Below are 16,520 nucleotides of genomic sequence, written 5' to 3'. Positions count from 1 at the left end.
TTCGTTCAGGCTGACTCCACGCCGGCAAGCATGTCGACAGTGGCGACTCGGATCAGCATACCTTTCCCACAGGGCGGAGATGTCACGCCGGAGCTCGTGGGCATTCTCGAGCAAGCCGAAGCTTCGACAGACAGGAGAGGCGCCCCTCTGGCATTGATATTGCACGGATCACTCGGTAAGCAGACTGCCCGGGGCATGCGAGCCTGCCTGACCTGGCATGGCATGGCAGCGCACAAGAATCAGTCCTATCACAAATCACTAGCACGCAAGCTCGCAGCGAGAGGCTTAGACAGCTATCGTCCCGACTTTCGCGCAAACGGAGAGACCAAGGGCGTCTGGAATATGTCCAATTTCGAGGAGGATCTCGTCGATCTAGACGTCATCGTGCCTTACCTGCAAAAGACATATGGCTATGTCGTCAAGATGGGTGCGCCATCATCACTGTCTGACCCGAAAGCGAGCTGAGCTCATTGTCCCCGACGAGTCAGTCGTCGGCCATTCTCGCGGCGGCGTTGTATCTCTGCGCTACATCACCAAGAAGGACCCCAGCATACCTCTCCTCGTCGAGATATCCGGTCGGATCCGAATGGATCTCGTCTGGGGTGCGTGTCATCTGCGCGCTCCGCTCGGGATACTTAGAATGCGACAGATCTCCTACCGTTGTACAAAGACGGCTTCGATAAAGACGGCGTTCACGTGCGCAGCCTACGGGTCGCCGGTCAGCAGGTCTCGGTCGAGGTAAGCTAGATCGCTTGCACTAGTCTCTACGGACGGCTGAGCGGATCGACCCAGATCCGACCAGAAGACATGCACACTTTTGCTGCCATACCGACGCGCTACGTAGAGACCGAATTTCCCGAAGTACGCTCACGTTCGGCCAGGCTAGGTCACTCTCCTCTGATCACAGTGAGCAGAAAACACATGTGCTCATCGTACATGGCACTTCCGACGAGGTCGTGCCGGTGGAAGGTGCGCAATCCCTGCCGCTGCCCTGCCAGGCCTCATCTGAACCTCATCTCATGCGGACGCCCAGATGGTAAAATATATAGCGAGGTACTGAACAAGAGAACGAACGGGAAATGCTCACTAGCACTCATAGAAGGCGCCAACCACAACTTCCATGGGCAGACCGAAGCGGTCGTCGATGCTATCATGCATTGGCTTGACGGTCCAGCTCAGCAAGCTGCTCGTGCTGTCGGATTATCACCAGCCGCAGATCAGCCAGCGCCTTCGGCCAGACTGTAGCTTGTTGCCGGTCGATCGAGTTGCTGAGCTATCGTGGCTGGTAGCGTTGTGCATTCTGCAAGAAGCGCGTCGAGCTCGTCCGATTTGCCTATCGCTAATGCTCCGATGTGAAAGGGAGCCTGTCCGGTGACAGTGACGCCTAGCTCGCATGAAGTCGTGACTTGGGATTGCCGAGCGCCCAATTCTGCTCTCGAGATCTGCCAGCCCTTGTGAGCGATGTCGGCTTTCCAAGCCCTGTTCGGCGCAGCAGTGAATCCGCTTAGATATGGCAGGACCTCACATGGCCCTTGCCATATGACGAATGCGGCTAGCGAAGCTGAATCGCACCAGACGGAGTAACACGCTACTTTGATGGGCTGGTCGCTCGCTCTGGCCCGGACGAGCAGGGACTGAGCACCTGACCAGGCTACAGTATCATCGAATGCTACCAGATGGGTCTGCCGAGCTCTGCAAGGAATTGCCAAGCTGGGGAACGCTGATGCAAGGCTCGGCTCGGTCCAGCCACGCGTCGGCTGCCAGACAGGTTCGCCGCGATGCCAATATGCTTTGCCCGAGCCGAGGCAGCCAGTGGCAACAAAGCCGGCTTTTCGGATGTCTATCGGCTTTCCCGTCAGGTATGCCGACAGAGGTCGATGCGGTACGTCGCACGCTCCAAATCGCGCCCGCTCTTGCTCGGACAGGCGTTCGTACAGCTCCTTGCGACGCTCACGCTCGAGTAAAGCGAGCGCAGGCTCATCCTGTGCATCTGCACCACTTCCCAGCCAGAGATGCTGATCTGTCTCTTGCCAAGTCGACCAATCCTGTACGCCGTCTGGGAAGAGCTCGGATGACTCGAATGTCCAGGCTTGACCGAAGAGAGCGATCGAAAGTTGTGCAGCACTTACGGCAGCCGCTGCTAGGTGTGTCGAGAGACCGCCTCCGCCGTATTGGCCTCGTCCCCAGACGTCGATGCCACAAAAGACATTGCTGGGAGCCAGCGCTGGGATCTCGCTCCCTGCAAGCAGTCGCTGAGGAGTCCGCGTGCTGTGAGACAATTCTCGTGAGTCTGCGGCCAGATCAGGGGGCGACCAGTGATAATTCGTGAAGATTGCGCCGCATGCGTCGGCGAATCCGCGGTTCAGGTCGTTCAGTCGATTTTGCCAGCGCAAAGCGCCGGTGGAGGTTACTGCATCGTACCAGATGACCTCTCCGCCTGGGATGCGCCGTCTGAGCTCACTCGAGAAATATTCGGCCCAAGCCTGGAGCGCGACAGCATGCTCGCGTGCGTGACTCCGCCCGTGCATGCCGAGGTCAATCTCAACGTTGAGCAGATATCCGTCGAAGCGATGGCAGATGGCGAGATCGATAAGCTGATCGGCATGCTCGATCGAGACGGTCGCGAACGGATTGTCGCGTCGTGCGTTTGTACGTAAGAGCCGAGATGAACGCTCGTTCGAGCCTTGGACGAGCTTTCGCGCGTCCTCCTGGCCTGCCTCGTGCTCGAAGACTAAGACGCCGAGCACCTTGGTGTCTCGTTTGTGGGCAGCGGCGATCAAGCTAGCGGGAGGAATGGAGACCCGGTGATGAGAAAAGCTGGAAGCAACGCGCAGGGCGACGGTCAGGGGATTTGGGGAGGATCACTGAGAGACCGAGACTGACTAGATGAAGATGTCGATGAGATGCCAGTAATGGAAGACATAGTCGCGCCGGTCGAGCTGTTCGGTATAGCCGCCCCTGAAGTCATGGCAAACGAGAGTTCTTGGGACTGAAGGGTCATATGCTCGGGCTGTCTGATATGAGTCAAGGTGCTCAACTGGCGCATGTGTGGCATGCCATGCTGCCAGATCATCGAGCGAGTCAAAGTAGGCCGCAGTCATGGGGATCGGCGGGGAGCTGGCAAGCAGGGTACGCGCTCTTTGTCAAGTCACTGACTGCTGGCGCTGGCGACTGAGCCTTGCTGTCGGACGTGGAGCCGGCACGAGTGCCATGTCAGAGCGCAGTCTGCAGTCGTACACGGCCACTGGCAGAGCGATTGTGACAGACAAAGAGCAGACGACCGGGGGCGATGACCTAGAGGAGAATTATGTGCTCGAAGACGAGGATGTCATTGCGTCATCGAGCAAGGCTGCTGATGAGGAGATCGTCGACGAAGAGGCTGCATCCCTGCTCGCTGCTGCTTACGAAGATGCCCTACACCAGACAGACCTGTCGCCTAAGCAGCAGGGCAAACGAAGACAGTCTCAGGAGCCTGTAGAACAGGCCGAAGCAAAGCGAGTCAAGCCTGATAGGAAGGAGGCCAAGAAGCTCAAGCTCAGGCAAGCCAAGCAAAGGCGGCAGCAGGAGCGAGCCGTCATTCTGGACAGCGAGCAACGGCTTGGCGCCGCGCTGGCTCGTCTGCCGCCCTCACTGCAGGCCGACTTGCTGGCAGAGAAGCAACTCAAAGCGCTGCCGAACTTGAGTGATCTCGAGCGTGACAGCTGCAGAGTCTCGGGTCAATCGATCTTCCTGTCACACGCGCACGGCGAGCTGACTGGATCCCTCGCTTCTCGCAGAACGCTGTCTCCAAGACACATCTGCGTTTGCAGACGAAGCCTACGCGTCTCTGACAAGCTTCATCAGGGCTTTCGCTGCAAGCCACCTCGCTTCGCTGTCCAAGCTACCCAAAAGCAAAGGATCGCCTCGCATCATCGTCCTCGCAGGCGCAGCCCTGAGAGCAGCAGATTTGACCCGGTTCGTCTGAACCACTCGGTGAAACCGTCCACGTTCACTGACGCCCGAAAGCAGAGCTTTGAGACCTCTTGCCGGCGACGTCAAGGTTGCAAAGCTGTTCGGCAAGCATTTCAAGCTGGACGAGCATGTCAAATGGTGTCAGTCCACAGATTTCACCATCGCTAGCGGCACTCCGGACCGCGTGGGAAAGCTGCTCCATGCAGGTCCGTGTGATTGTGCTGCATCTGCTCAGGTGAGGTAGGTGCTGATGACTTTTTTGCAGACTCTTTGCAGCTCTCGTCGTGCTCCTTCCTCGTCCTCGATGGCTCTTTCAGAGATGCAAAAAATCGACAGATGCTCGATCTGCCTGAGGTGCGCGCTGCGCTCTTCAAGAACGTGCTGCAGGATCCTCGCGTCAGCCAACGGCTGGAGCAAGGCAAGCTCAAGCTGGTGTTGTACTGATCGATCTGCATGCATACATACAACAAAAAGGCCCCTTGCAGAGCAGCATCTCTTCTTAGAAGCCTGCTGGATTCGTCCGGCGAGTGATCCGCGTAAACTTGGGGACCTGCACCTCGTCTGAGCGCTGCACTACTACTCGCACTGTAGTCTGCCTGACCTTGTGAAGCGATTTGCGATGGCCAGGCGAGGACTTGCAAAAGGTAGTGTACTTGTCCCTCGCACTCATCTCGCATTCTCTCGGAAGGGCAAGCGCTCTCGTCTGCTCAGCGCTACCTTGTCAGCCTGAGACGTCATCGGATACCACCCGAGACTTGCGAGAGCATCAGTCTGAATGCCGCTGGCTCGTACGACGCTGATGACTTGATCGACCGCTTTTAGGCGCTTCCTCACGTTAGCCTTGCGACTGTCTGACATGCGCCACGGCGTCTTCCACAGAAGACCTCCGCATCTCACTTGCGTGCTAGCAAAGGCGCCCAACATGACGTCTGACTGACTAGACTCAACTCGGCGCGCTAGCCAACTCGTCCTTTGCGCGTTTTGCCCGCCGGCGATCACACGCTGCATTGGCCGAGCTCGAGCTTGACCGCCTCGCCACACTGGTCCGTCGGGATGAGCTTTAAGGTCTCCACACCGGAACAGGGGGCTACCGAGACGCAGTACTACACGTCGAAGCATGGCATCACTTTCGGCTACCGGGTACTCGGCACATCTCTATTGTCTCCGAGCGACGATGCAAGGCAGCGCATAACAGACATCGGCATCAACAATCTCACGGACTCGAACGCATCTCTGCAGCCCGTCGGACCGGCTCAGCGCGGCACGGGCAGCGTCGGCGATGAAGGCAAGCCACGGACTCGTCGGTCCGCTCGACCACTCGTCATGATCCAAGGCCTCAGTGCATCTGGCCTCGTAGATTGGTGGCCATTCGACCAGCGTCTGGCGGACGAACGGCCTGTCCTCGTCTTTGATAACCGGTTTATCGGCGAGAGCCAGGGCAGCAAAGAGCTACGCGACGAGGGATGGACGGTCCAAGACATGGCGTCTGACGTAGCCGAACTGGTCGCCCATCTCGGCTGGAAGACGATCGATCTGCTGGGCTTCTCGATGGGCGGCATGATCGCCCAGACCGTGGTCTGCATGCCCAACCTGCCCTTTGAGATCAAGCATCTCATCCTTTGCGCCACGAGCAGCAAGAATCCGAAAAGCAGACTCATCAGCGCCGGCGGTCCCCCGCCATCGAAGCCGAAATCGGAGATGAGCCAGGCCGAGCAGATTGCGCAGGTCGAGCCCTTTGTGCGCGCGTGCTACGATCCCGTCTGGCTGGACGACGCCGACAATGCAGAGATGCTCAGGCGGAGGGTGCTCGATGCTGCGGCCATCAGGCGACCTGCCGCTGTCATCATGACCCAGGCTGCCGCCATCGCCAGCTGGGATATCCGCGAGGCGATCAGACACATCCCACCCAGCCTGCCCGTGCTCGTCATCCATGGCGAGGCAGACATTGCAGTCTTTTACAGCGAGCGCAAGGACGTGCTTGCAGGCATAGCACATGCAGAGTCGTTCAAGACCCCCTCGACGCGCTACGGGCACAACTTCTTTGACTACTTCGATGTCGCCTTCTGGGCATCCGGTATCGGCGAGTTTCTAGATCGACCGGGCTCCGCGCCCGCCGTCAGTGCGAGACTATGAGCGTAGCTGTCTGCCCGCAGCTTGTATCTCGACGGGAGCATTGCAGTTTCTACGACTTGATCATCTCTGCGGGCGTCTTTGTCCGCAGCACCAGGGCGTGCAGACCCGCCTTGAGCTCATCGGAGAGTGCCTCATAGACGAGCCGATGCCGCTGCATCTGGCGCTGCCTCCCCAGTGATCAGCTAGATGGCGCCGATGCGCTGAAGCGTTGCGTGCCCACCTTGCCATCGAACTCATCGCTGACAATCTCGACGGTGAAGTGCGTCTCACCCGTAGCAGCGCCCGGCGCTCGCATTGCAGCGTGACCGGCGTGAGCAGCCGAGTCGTTCGTGATGCGCAGCTGCTCGGGCTGGAACCGCTTTGTGAGCTGCGTGCTGTCTGAGCTCATGAGACTCTGTCAGCTCGGCAGGCTTGCCTTGGCCCGCATCGTGTCTTCCAACTGTCCCATTGTGATCCGACTGCTTGCAAAGCCCCTCCGACAGGCTGCTGCAAGCGCTTGTGGGGGCAGGAGCAAGGGAGACATGCAAACAACAGCAAAGTGATTTTTGATCGCGACGTATAAAGCAATGGTCTATATTTGTGTGAGGGCGTACAGATTGCAGATGCAGATGATCGCCCATATCGCCCATCCGATGATGATGACGGCCGGCGAATTGACGAACGAGGCTCTTCCAGGCTTACTACTCGCCGGCGCAAATGGATGCGCGAGTCGCGCCAGAGCGTTCCTGAATCGCCCATGAGAAGTGGATGACTCTGCTGTCGGTGCAGCTGTCGATCCGTCGGAGATGGTCATGATATCGGCGTTCGAGGTGAAGCACAAGAGACTGTGTAGAGCACGTCAACGCCAATTCAGACACGACGAAGGAGCGACTGACGGCCAGATGACAAAGGGTAAGATCAAGCTGAGTGCGACTTGACTTGCTACCAGCAACGTCGACAAGCCACTAGCACCCACACTCGCGGAGACGACGATCGCCGGTATGATCGAGATGCCACGCGTGATGAGCCTTCGAACGAACGGCCGCACTTTCAGATTGAGAAAGCCTTCCCCAACGACTTGTCCGGCTAGCGTAGCGGTCACCGAGGCTGATAGGCCGCTGAAAAGCAGAGAGATGGCAAAGATGTAGCCGAAAGCTTTGCCGATGGTGTCACGTATCAGGCCGTACGCACTGAAAAGATTGCCATCCTGCACGCCCTGGATTGCGTCACTTGTTTGCCCAGCCAGCGGATGATAAAAAGCTGCGCCTGCGACGATCAGGATGAGCGAATTGATGACAAGAGCGAATGCGATGAGCGAGAGCGCAATATCTGTTGCGACATGCGGTAGATGCGAGCGCACGAATTCGATGGTCGGCGCCCGATCTGCGCGAGGCTCTGTCGTCCGCTCGAGAAAGCCGAAGCGCGAGGTCTTGCCGGCCGAACGCGCAGAAGGCAAGGTCAAGCCCTGCGGAATCGTGCGAGGATTTGGCATATGCAGCGCCGGGAGATGGCGGCCAGATTGCACTGGCTCTGATTGCAGGCCGTCTGTGGCTTCCAATTTAGTCTTGTCCCCCTCCGTTGAGCCTCGATCGATCGTGGCAAGCTTCGAGCCAAGCACGATAGAATGCGGCATGACGACGGCGCCGATGATTGCCACAGAGATGTACAGGCCATCGTCCCTGATGATATTCGACGAAGGGAGATAGCCCTTGAAGACATCGCCCCAGTGAGGCTGTATCCGCGCGGTCAGGATGATGAAGCAGACGAACACGATCAGAACCATGCTACCAACGACCAGTTCGAAAGCATGAACGGATCGATTGACATGGCTGGAGGGAAAGTCGCTGAAGAAGAACAAGACAATGACAACGTCGGCAAATGAGATCAACGAGGCAGCCCAGAGTGGTATCGCGGGCGCCATGAGATTGATCGCGATGGACGAGCCGAGCAGCTCGGCCAAGTCTGTGAGGATGATGGCGGCCTCGTTGATGAACCAGAGCAGATACATCAAGGAGCGGTAGGCCATCGTGTACGTTGGCCGGTTGTAGAGAGACCTGCGGCAGTGCTGCGCCAGATCGAGGCCGCTGACGACACCGAGTCGACAAGCGAGTATCTGGACATAGATGGCCATCACCGACGCCAGTAGAATGACGAACAGCGGCGAGTAGCCTTTTGAGGCACCGGCGCCAAGGGCAGAGGCAAAGTTGCCTACGTCGATGAAGGCAACCGACATGACGATGCCTGGGCCTATGAACTTGGTGTGCGCCCTCAGAGCTTCAAAGACCGTCCTTGCTATGCTCCCAGCGTCTCTTCGCCGCTCGTAGCTCTCGTCATCCTCCTGGGCGCTGTCACTCCGCCGTCTGTCGAGACTCATCATCGCAATCGGCTGCTGGGCAAGCGTGTACTTGGAAGGCTCGTCAAGCTCCATGCTGAACCGGCTCAACATGCCCTCCGGCAGGATGTGGGCTGTCGCATTCATGGCCGCTCGGCAGTGTCCTGTCTGTGTGTTTCCAGTCGCGCGACTTGGGTCTCGCCTGTCTCAGACACAGCCCGGCCCGGGGCGCACTTCGCGTGCTCGTGCATTGTTCTAATTAGCAAGGGCGTCGGACACTTCCTGACGCCACAGCTTTTGTGAATCTATGAGCTGCTTGAAGATCTTGTACTTCACTTCCAGCAACCTCTTCTCCTGCTCGCCCGCTTTCGGCGTCACCGTCGAGCCTGGCCGGGACATCTCACTCTGCGCGTCGAGTCAGCTCAAAGCATCCGGGTCAGCTGGACGACCTGCCATGATGCCCCAGAGACGATCTTTCATGCCGTGCGAACGATCTTCGGCTGTCTTCTGATCCGCGATGCTCGAGCTGTCCGCGGCGAATTCGTCACCCGCCGCGCGACCGAGCATGGCGCTTCCCAGCACGACAGACGCAGAATGTGAAAAGGGCAGCTGTATGGGCACGTTACAGATGTCGGCGAGCAGCTGCATCAGTAGCGGATTTTTGACCAGGCCGCCTGTCGAGATCCGTGCATGAGCTCATCACGCAGGAACGACCACGTATGGACCCACCTGACATAAAGATGGAGGTGATCTCGTGACCATTCTTGTTCATCTCGTCCATGATCTGACGTGTTTGCAGTGCGATGGCCTCTAGTGTGGCAAAGTAACGGAGTGCAAGATCGGTGACGGTCTTGTCGAGCTTCATGCCGACGAGGATGCCCTTCATCTGATTGTCGGCAAGTGGCGACCGATTGCCGTGGAGGTCTGGATAGAGGTAGTAGTCTTTGGTCAGGTAGGTGAGGAAAGATGCTCTCTGTGTCTTCAAAGTAGTCTCCAAGATCTCTTGCAGGATGCTAAAATGGTTCGTCTTTCGTTCTTTGGCAATCGCCTTTACACGGTCTGCGGCAGGATGGGTATCGATCATGAAGTCGATCAACTGGCCCGTCGATGACTGGCCGCCCTCATTCATCCAGACTGCAAGCACCTGTCAGCCGGGGGATCAAGCAGAGCGACTGACTTGCACCCAGGGAAGACGGCGTGCAGGTATGGGCCCCATACTCCCGGGACAAAGACTGGTTTGTCGCTCTGCACGATGTGGCAGGTTGAGGTGCCGGCAATGGCAGCCAGTCGATGGCGGGATTCGTCCAGACTCGGCTTCTCACTGCCCTTGAGATCGGGCATGTCTGCGCCGACTGTGCCGACCCAACCGGCGTAGGCATCTATGACGCCTGATCCGACCGGTGTACCTTCTGCAAGACCGAGCTGTTCTGCTGCTTTAGCAGACACGCCCTTGCCGACGGGCTGACCGGCGGTGAGAATGAGACCAGTCTTGCCGGGAATGCCGCCGACTTGCTTGAACTGATCCTCCGCCTGCGCTCAGGAGTCAGACACGCTCCCTGCTCGACGAAGGGGCGACAAACCAGCTCGCCGAGTCCGATCTTGTGGAAGAATTCCTTGTTCCAGCCCTCGCTTCCCTCGACGCCGGGAGGTACGTACGAGCACTTGCAGGCCAGCGAGCAGTTGGAGCGCGACAGGTCGCCGGTAGCGAGATAGGTGAGGAAATCCGGCAGGTCAAAGAACATGCTCTGTCGGAAGTATTCCTGGGGCATGTGCTTCTTCAACCAGAGCACTTTGGGGATCTCCATCTCGAGCGACATGGTCCCCCCGACATATTTGAGGACCATTGAGCCTGAGGCATTGATGGTCGCTGCCTCTTCGACTGCTCTGTGGTCTGCCCAGAGGATGATGTTGTGCTTTGCATCTCCGACGCCCCACTCATCGGCAGTCACAGACATGGGCTCACCCTTGAGATCAGAGACCGCGAGCGAGCAGGTGGCATCAAAGCCAATCCCCTTGACCTGCTCCTTGGGGATCTTTGCCTCGGCCAGCACATCTTTGCAAGCCTTGCAGATCGACTGCCAGACTGTCAAGCTCGGGACATCAGCTCGGCGAGCAGACAACAAGCTCGGGATAGCTTGCTCTCGCTCGTGCTCTGCTCAAAGATGTCGGCGTTTCTCTCGTCTCGATAAGTCGTCGTGGCATAGACCGACTCGGCCAAGATCTCGCCGGTAGTGTCCACGAGGGCTGCCCGCGCGGATCCAGTGCCGACGTCGACGCCGATGTAGTACGACTTTGACATGCTTCGGGCCGGTGTGCGGTGATGGCGGATAACGTCAGTCACGCTCCTTTTGCGCGCTTGCCACTTCCTTATCCCCGCTCCTTTCGCCTGCATGCTCTACAGCTTCAACGTCATTCGTCACTGGTCCATCGTACGCTCGAACCTCTCTGATTGTCTGCGCACGCACCACGCCTCGAGGCCGACCGGACCCTGGCTTTCCCAGGAGGACTCGGATGGTAAGGACAGCTTAGCACACGAGCTCACGGCGCAGCCACCTTTCGATGAACCTGAGGCACCGCATCGCCTTGTTACTGACCGTACTTGCACTCACGCATGCTCAGGTACGCTGCGTTCCGTGGCCAACTTGTTTGTTTAGTCTCATCGAACCGCGACAGCCCCTTCGGGGTGGCATCGACAGCACTACGCTGGGTATTGCGCACGATATAGCTACAGGCGATCGCGAAGGTCTCAGGGCCAGCCTCACGCCAACGATGGAAAGCGGTACGTCATGCACTCATCGATCGTACAAACCCGCGGAGCAGCTCATCTCATATCGCTCAGTGTGGATCCTGCATAGTGCGCTCACCGCCGGCTTCTCTGCATTGCTCGCAACGCTCTCTTGACATATCTATGCATTCGTCGATGCCTGCTCATCGCTCGAGGCAGCAAGCGATCATTGCCCTTTCTGCGCCGCCCCGCGAGATTTGCGAGCGTAATCTGTCACGACAGCCGGCTTGCTCGAACGTCGCGGAGAAGCCGGCGATCGAGGCACCCGGTCATGTGGTTGAGACGAACGGGGCTTCTTCGGGGGTCTGCTGCATGCTGCGCGCTCACCGTCTGCTTTAGCGACTTCAAGGGAATTCGACTCGAGCACGGCGCGCATGTTAACGCTCTGGAAGGTCGCTCGAGTCGTGTTCGCGTGTGCTTTGTCAGCTGGTTGCGGCGACGACGATATGGGAGCAGACGTAGTCGACTGATTTGAAGAATCTTGCAAGATCATCGGGCGGCCTCTCGCGCGATTGAGCTCTGTAGACATCAGCTCCATGCGATCCTCGGCAGCTTTCGCTCGATTGTTTGCTCGTTTGAGCTCGTTGTCTTTCTGCGCAATCGTCTTCGCTGCCATGGACTGGCCCGCATGGAACGCCGTCGTTCGGACCTTCTCGAGACTGATGTTGCCGGTCGAATCAGTGCTTGCGCGATCTGACTCCCTTGTGATCCGTGCAAGCTTGGCAACTGCATCTTGCGCCTCTCGGCGCGCTTCCATGAGCTCAGTCGTGAGCTTCTTGACCGTTCCGTCCAGGGCCACCACCTTTGAAACCTCCTCCTGGTGGGCTCGCCTCTCTTTCTCGAGTCGATCACGATGCGCGGTTTGCTCGCTCGTTAGCGCTTCGAGCTCCCTTTCCTTGGCGACGTACCGGCTCTTGAGTTCCCTTGTCTCTGCCGATTCCTCTTGCAGTACCGGCGAGGACTCTGAGACCTGCAGCTCGACAGCCTTTGCCGCGGCGTCCCTCTGACAGAGAGAAGCTGCAAAGGATTCGTGTGCCTCGTCAAAGCTCGCTTGCCAGGCTCTGTCAGCCTCTGCATGCTGCTGATTCAGGGCTTCAATCTGCGTCTCTTGCTTCTGGCAATGAGCCTATGCAATATGCTCAGCAGATGCCACTGTGTTGCAACTGCACGCACCTCAAGCAGCAGGATCTTGTGGTGACAGCTTTCGATATCGGCATCACGTGCAGAGAGCAACTCGCGAATGGTCTAATGTTGATTTAGCCAAGGCGTCCAGGAAGACGCGATGAGAAGTACCTGCGCGTTCTGCGATTCAGTCTGCAGCTCGACCTTGGCAACCTCTAGTCTATCATCGCCTTCAGCTGCAGCCCTAAAGAAGATGAGCAGCACGTACTCCTGTTGGCTTCTCTCACGACATGTCTCTGCAGCCTCGAGCGAAGCCTTGAGTGAGCTGATTTGGCTGTGCTGACGCTTGACTTCGGTCTTTGATGCCGCTTTGGCTGATTCCGCGGCAACCTCAGCGGCTTGCAAAGCTTTTCTGCCATCTGCAACTTCTCCTTGCACGTTTCCGAGCTTCTCCCTGCGCTTCGGGGGTTCAGCACGCGCACAGCAGCTTCAAGGCACGTGCCGTAGTTCCCTAGAGTTCACTTCCGCCGCGTTCAGAACTTGCTGACAGCGGTTGTGCTCCTCTTCAATGCTTGTGGCTCTGTTTCTGGTAGTGTCAGGTCCCCTGCAAGTGCAGGGAGAATGAAATACCTGTCTTCAGCAGTGCGAACGCGTTGATGAGTTTCGTCGAGCATCACGTTTGCCGCGTCGAGCTGCTCACGCTGGGCCTGATTACATGCGATCTGCTCGAGCAGCCTATCGAGACCCGTCAGGGCTCCTGACGAGATAGCTGTGGACGAGTACGCGCTTCGTTCTGCACTCGTCGAATGAATGCTCGAGTGTAACCTTCTCGACCATGATAGCGGCCACTTCGCGCTGGCAGCGCTGAGATACGGCGACAAGCTCGTTCATCTTCACGAGGCCAGAAGCGTGCGACAGCTCTGCGATAACCCTCTCATTGAGCGATGGAGCACCTGCGAGAATTTCGAACTGACGGTGAGCCTCTGCTGAAGCAGCTGTCTGCTCGCACATGCGCATGAGCTGTTGCTCGAAAGTCGCAAGCTTGTGATGTGCTTCCGCCAGCTGGCCCGATTTGTCTTCGAGCTCCTTGCGGACAATCGCAAGCACATTGTCGCCTGTCAGTACGTCAGACCACAGTGACTGTGCACTTTTTGAGCTCACGCTGAACACGCTCAGCTTCGAGCTCTTTGACGAGGATGAGGGCCTCTATCGTGCTCCTTCGCTGCTTCTCTCGATTGTCGCGCCAATCTACCGCAACTGAGCTTATTGGAACCCGTGAAAGGGTTAACACACCTTGCAGAGCTGCGCGTATCTCCACTCTGAGAGAGCCAACATCATGCATCTGTGCTTGCTCTTTCCAGCTTTGGCAGGCGGTGGCCAATGCCGCATATCGTTTCTGCCCTTCGGACTGTAAGATAGAGATCCTATCCAGCTGGGGTCAGCTGGGCGATGTACCGAACATAGGGCAGAAATACGAATTTGATAAGGCCGTGAATTTGGCATTGGCAAGTTGCTTGACTTTGCCGATTGTGTGCTGCAGCTGTTCCAGGCGATCGTTCCGCTCATCGATCACTCCTTGCAGTCTCTCAGCATCCTCAGACTAGGCGCTTGTTAGCGAAGGTGTGTATGAGACGTTGCAGGACAGCTCACGGCTTGTTGAATCCCACTCGAGAGTAGATGAGCGGTAGCGAAGATGCGATTGATGTGCTCGACCGTGGCAATGTCCGAAGGTTTGCCGCTGTCATCTTGCCGGCCTTGCGCGCAGAGCAGGTTGAGGCCTTCTTGACCTAGCCATGCACGCAGAAAGTCAACCGAGCGAGTAGGTCGCGCAACCACCTTGGTGTAAGCTGGACTGTTCGTACGCATCCCTGGACTGGGACTTAGCGATGCCTTGGCAGTCGTAGCGGCATCGCAAAGCTTCTTGCCTGTCGGCGCTTGCGCTGGCGTGCTGTTAGGAAGGACATGCAGGATTCGTGTATCTGATGTCGACTCGATACTCGACGCAGGGGCATCGTGCTTTGCTGCATTTGTCGTGCAGGTCAATGAATCCTGTTTGAGAGGTGACGCCGTCTCAACTCGTGCGGGCGAGCTCAGACTATTCTGAGCTGTCTGTTCGCAACCTCTCGAGCGCACTGAAGATCCTCGCGCAGGTTGCTGGATGGTCGGTGAGTCTACCGTGCGATCGGCCGCCGGGTCAGCCGACGATATGAGAGGACCTTTTGCAGAATCAGCTCGAGTTGCTGTGACGGCGATGGGCGCATGTGCTGATGGCCGAGCATACTGGAACATGCCGACTGTGCGTGCGAGGGGATCCATGGCAGGGCGGTCGAACCAGAAGGGGTCGGTCGCATCTTGCCCTGGTCACAGTCGCACCTCTGTCACGTGACGCCTCGTCTCGCCCACGTCGTGCACGGCGGCTCCTCCGCCTTTGGATTGCCAGCTCTGTCGGCGAGACGATGTCGGCGAACAAGGCGACGCCTTCCGGATCACCCGACTATCTGATTCCGCTTCAAGGTGCGGAGTTGCTTGACGCCAAGGCGGCAGCTCTTCTCGCTGAGCTCGAGCGACAATTCGACCTGCCCAAGCATGAACTGCAGAAGATCACCGATCACTTTGGCTGGGAATACAGACAAGGCCTTGCGCACGACTCCGGCGCAAAGTCAACTGAGCCTGCCCAGTACTTGCCCATGATGTAAGCAAGATCATCGCGGGGCAGTCCACTCGACTCATCTGCAGCGGCGCAGACCCACTTTCGTCAGCGCTGTTCCAGACGGATCCGAGACAGGCACCTTCCTCGCGCTCGACCTCGGTGGAACGAATCTGCGAGTGTGCGAGATCGTGCTCAAGGGCGACGGCCAATTCACGAATCGGCAGCAAAAGTACAAAGTCTCGGAGGAGCTCAAGACAGGTACAGCCGTTAAGCTGTTCGACTACATTGCAGACTCGGTCGACCACTTTCTCAACGAGATGGACACCCAAGCTAGCGCAGACGAGAAGCTCTATCTCGGCTTCACGTTCTCGTTCCCCGTCATCCAGACCGCGCTGAACAAGGGAACCTTGCTCAACTGGACAAAGGTGGACCACGTCTAGACGAGCGCCTATCGAGCTGATGGTCTCTTGTAGGGCTTCACAGCATCAGGTGCGGCAGGCAATGACGTTGTCGGGCTGCTGCAGTCTTCACTCGACAAGAAGCATATCCATGTGCATTGCTCTGCCTTGGTCAATGACACCGTCGGCACGCTCCTCTCGAGAGCATACCAAAGCGGGGATGCCTTTGTGGGTGCCATCTTCGGCACCGGTACCAATGGCGCCTATGTCGAGAGCATGAAATCCATTCCCAAGCTTAAGGAGGCGCGCGCGCAATCGCACATGAGCGTCGCAGATCAGCTAACTTGGCGTGGCTGCTGCAGGACTCGACAGCAGCGAGCCAGGACATGATCGTCAACACCGAATGGGGAGCGTTTGACAATGCTCGTAAAGTCTTACGCGTCACCCCTTATGACAACAAGGTCGATCGAGAGTCCATCAATCCGCGCCGGCAATGCTTCGAGAAGATGATCTCTGGCATGTACCTCGGCGAGGTCACGCGGAATGTCATACTTCATCTCATCGATCATCTATCGCTCTTCGACGGCCACGCGACGCCACAGATCAGCACACACTACGGTCTCGACTCTGCACTCATGTCGGCCATCGAGGCACCCAACGCTAGCTTTGCAGACATTCGCAAGGTCGTCGAGCGAGACCTTGGCGTGCCCCCTGAGCACATCAAGGACTCCGATCTGGTTCTCATCAGGCGTGCCTCGGAGCTCGTTGGCACGCGAGGAGCCCGGCTGTCTGCATGCGCATTAGCAGCCACAATCCTCCAGACCCACCGACAGGCAGCTTCGGCAGGCAAGATCCACATTGGCGTCGACGGCAGCCTGGCAGAGTTCTACCCTCGTTTCGAAGAGAGGATGAGACGGGCGCTCGTAGAGCTGCTGGGCGACGACGTCGAACAGAGGATCGTCATCGGCTTGGCTAAGGACGGCAGCGGAGTGGGTGCTGCCTTGACGGCATTGGTGGCCAAGAAGCAGCGGGATGCAGAGACTGCGCAAATCTGATTGTCTAACGGAGGATCTGTGTGTATTTTGCAGCGGACAGCTTGACCGCGAGACCGCGTGAGTCCGCATCCCCCGCGCAGAACACATGGTCGCGAGTAAGCTCGAGCACACGCGA

General features: G+C 57.9%; 11 protein-coding genes across 11 annotated transcripts; 5 read left to right on the top strand and 6 right to left on the bottom strand.

Moving 5' to 3' along the window:
* Positions 1-30: 30 nt before the first annotated feature.
* Positions 31-1,245, top strand: L969DRAFT_52393 (uncharacterized protein; the record flags this gene model as incomplete). Its single annotated transcript, XM_014710613.1, has 7 exons — positions 31-175; positions 230-427; positions 489-602; positions 650-738; positions 793-861; positions 915-969; positions 1,034-1,245. The coding sequence occupies 7 exons, from the start codon at positions 31-33 to the stop codon at positions 1,243-1,245; spliced, it is 882 nt and encodes a 293-aa protein (XP_014566099.1).
* A 28-nt stretch (positions 1,246-1,273) lies between these two features.
* On the bottom strand, positions 1,274-3,101 carry L969DRAFT_96039 (glycoside hydrolase family 85 protein; the record flags this gene model as incomplete). The annotated part of the gene is made up of 3 exons (XM_014710612.1): positions 1,274-1,333; positions 1,593-2,817; positions 2,884-3,101. 3 exons carry the CDS (start codon positions 3,099-3,101, stop codon positions 1,274-1,276), a joined length of 1,503 nt encoding a protein of 500 aa, XP_014566098.1.
* Positions 3,102-3,210: 109 nt separating this feature from the next.
* On the top strand, positions 3,211-4,434 carry L969DRAFT_104787 (uncharacterized protein; the record flags this gene model as incomplete). The annotated part of the gene is made up of 4 exons (XM_014710611.1): positions 3,211-3,715; positions 3,777-3,954; positions 4,009-4,157; positions 4,217-4,434. The coding sequence occupies 4 exons, from the start codon at positions 3,211-3,213 to the stop codon at positions 4,393-4,395; spliced, it is 1,011 nt and encodes a 336-aa protein (XP_014566097.1). The 3' UTR covers positions 4,396-4,434.
* Positions 4,435-4,450: 16 nt separating this feature from the next.
* Positions 4,451-4,875, bottom strand: L969DRAFT_96037 (uncharacterized protein; the record flags this gene model as incomplete). Its single annotated transcript, XM_014710610.1, has 3 exons — positions 4,451-4,501; positions 4,553-4,654; positions 4,711-4,875. The coding sequence occupies 3 exons, from the start codon at positions 4,873-4,875 to the stop codon at positions 4,451-4,453; spliced, it is 318 nt and encodes a 105-aa protein (XP_014566096.1).
* L969DRAFT_581954 (uncharacterized protein) lies at positions 4,701-6,503 on the top strand. The gene has a single exon (XM_014710609.1). The coding sequence runs from the start codon at positions 5,005-5,007 to the stop codon at positions 6,082-6,084; it is 1,080 nt and encodes a 359-aa protein (XP_014566095.1). The 5' UTR covers positions 4,701-5,004; the 3' UTR covers positions 6,085-6,503.
* On the bottom strand, positions 6,189-6,561 carry L969DRAFT_89459 (uncharacterized protein). Its single transcript, XM_014710608.1, has 2 exons — positions 6,500-6,561; positions 6,189-6,451 (listed from the first exon to the last, which is right to left on the bottom strand). Exons 1-2 carry the CDS (start codon positions 6,530-6,532, stop codon positions 6,263-6,265), a joined length of 222 nt encoding a protein of 73 aa, XP_014566094.1. The 5' UTR covers positions 6,533-6,561; the 3' UTR covers positions 6,189-6,262.
* L969DRAFT_573969 (uncharacterized protein) lies at positions 6,261-8,592 on the bottom strand. Its single transcript, XM_014710607.1, has 2 exons — positions 6,960-8,592; positions 6,261-6,908 (listed from the first exon to the last, which is right to left on the bottom strand). Exons 1-2 carry the CDS (start codon positions 8,540-8,542, stop codon positions 6,656-6,658), a joined length of 1,836 nt encoding a protein of 611 aa, XP_014566093.1. The 5' UTR covers positions 8,543-8,592; the 3' UTR covers positions 6,261-6,655.
* A 1-nt stretch (position 8,593) lies between these two features.
* L969DRAFT_628721 (uncharacterized protein) lies at positions 8,594-10,694 on the bottom strand (the record flags this gene model as incomplete). The annotated part of the gene is made up of 6 exons (XM_014710606.1): positions 8,594-8,800; positions 8,849-9,069; positions 9,125-9,529; positions 9,577-9,925; positions 9,976-10,478; positions 10,535-10,694. The coding sequence occupies 6 exons, from the start codon at positions 10,692-10,694 to the stop codon at positions 8,651-8,653; spliced, it is 1,788 nt and encodes a 595-aa protein (XP_014566092.1). The 3' UTR covers positions 8,594-8,650.
* A 91-nt stretch (positions 10,695-10,785) lies between these two features.
* On the top strand, positions 10,786-11,250 carry L969DRAFT_96033 (uncharacterized protein; the record flags this gene model as incomplete). The annotated part of the gene is made up of 3 exons (XM_014710605.1): positions 10,786-11,014; positions 11,069-11,174; positions 11,235-11,250. 3 exons carry the CDS (start codon positions 10,786-10,788, stop codon positions 11,248-11,250), a joined length of 351 nt encoding a protein of 116 aa, XP_014566091.1.
* L969DRAFT_25411 (uncharacterized protein) lies at positions 11,235-14,669 on the bottom strand. Its single transcript, XM_014710585.1, has 12 exons — positions 13,953-14,669; positions 13,778-13,902; positions 13,596-13,726; positions 13,464-13,550; positions 13,277-13,417; positions 13,090-13,222; positions 12,933-13,037; positions 12,805-12,882; positions 12,571-12,756; positions 12,474-12,522; positions 12,354-12,425; positions 11,235-12,306 (listed from the first exon to the last, which is right to left on the bottom strand). The coding sequence occupies exons 1-12, from the start codon at positions 14,616-14,618 to the stop codon at positions 11,347-11,349; spliced, it is 2,733 nt and encodes a 910-aa protein (XP_014566071.1). The 5' UTR covers positions 14,619-14,669; the 3' UTR covers positions 11,235-11,346.
* An 89-nt stretch (positions 14,670-14,758) lies between these two features.
* L969DRAFT_52559 (uncharacterized protein) lies at positions 14,759-16,405 on the top strand (the record flags this gene model as incomplete). The annotated part of the gene is made up of 4 exons (XM_014710604.1): positions 14,759-14,994; positions 15,047-15,377; positions 15,426-15,677; positions 15,713-16,405. The coding sequence occupies 4 exons, from the start codon at positions 14,759-14,761 to the stop codon at positions 16,403-16,405; spliced, it is 1,512 nt and encodes a 503-aa protein (XP_014566090.1).
* Between the last annotated feature and the right edge of the window lie 115 nt (positions 16,406-16,520).

The sequence above is a fragment of the Mixia osmundae genome, assembly GCF_000708205.1.
Source record: "Mixia osmundae IAM 14324 unplaced genomic scaffold scaffold_9, whole genome shotgun sequence".
NCBI classification, from domain to species: domain Eukaryota; kingdom Fungi; phylum Basidiomycota; class Mixiomycetes; order Mixiales; family Mixiaceae; genus Mixia; species Mixia osmundae.
Note: the sequence above shows the minus strand (reverse complement) of the source record. Positions and strands in the feature narration are given on the sequence as shown.

Bases quoted from the DNA above. Each gene is read 5' to 3' on its own strand.
- L969DRAFT_581954 (XM_014710609.1), top strand. From the start codon at position 5,005: ATGAGCTTTAAGGTCTCCACACCGGAACAGGGGGCTACCGAGACGCAG.
- L969DRAFT_89459 (XM_014710608.1), bottom strand. From the start codon at position 6,532: ATGGGACAGTTGGAAGACACGATGCGGGCCAAG. The intron at 6,452-6,499 runs GCAAGCCTGCCG...GACAGCACGCAG, and splicing joins AAGACACGATGCGGGCCAAG to CTCACAAAGCGGTTCCAGCC.
- L969DRAFT_573969 (XM_014710607.1), bottom strand. From the start codon at position 8,542: ATGAATGCGACAGCCCACATCCTGCCGGAGGGCATGTTGAGCCGGTTC. The intron at 6,909-6,959 runs GTCAGTCGCTCC...TGCTCTACACAG, and splicing joins TTACCCTTTGTCATCTGGCC to TCTCTTGTGCTTCACCTCGA.
- L969DRAFT_25411 (XM_014710585.1), bottom strand. From the start codon at position 14,618: ATGGATCCCCTCGCACGCACAGTCGGCATGTTCCAGTATGCTCGGCCA. The intron at 13,418-13,463 runs GTGAGCTCAAAA...ACGTACTGACAG, and splicing joins CGAAGCTGAGCGTGTTCAGC to GCGACAATGTGCTTGCGATT. The intron at 13,038-13,089 runs GCGCGTACTCGT...GGGTCTCGATAG, and splicing joins TTCGACGAGTGCAGAACGAA to GCTGCTCGAGCAGATCGCAT.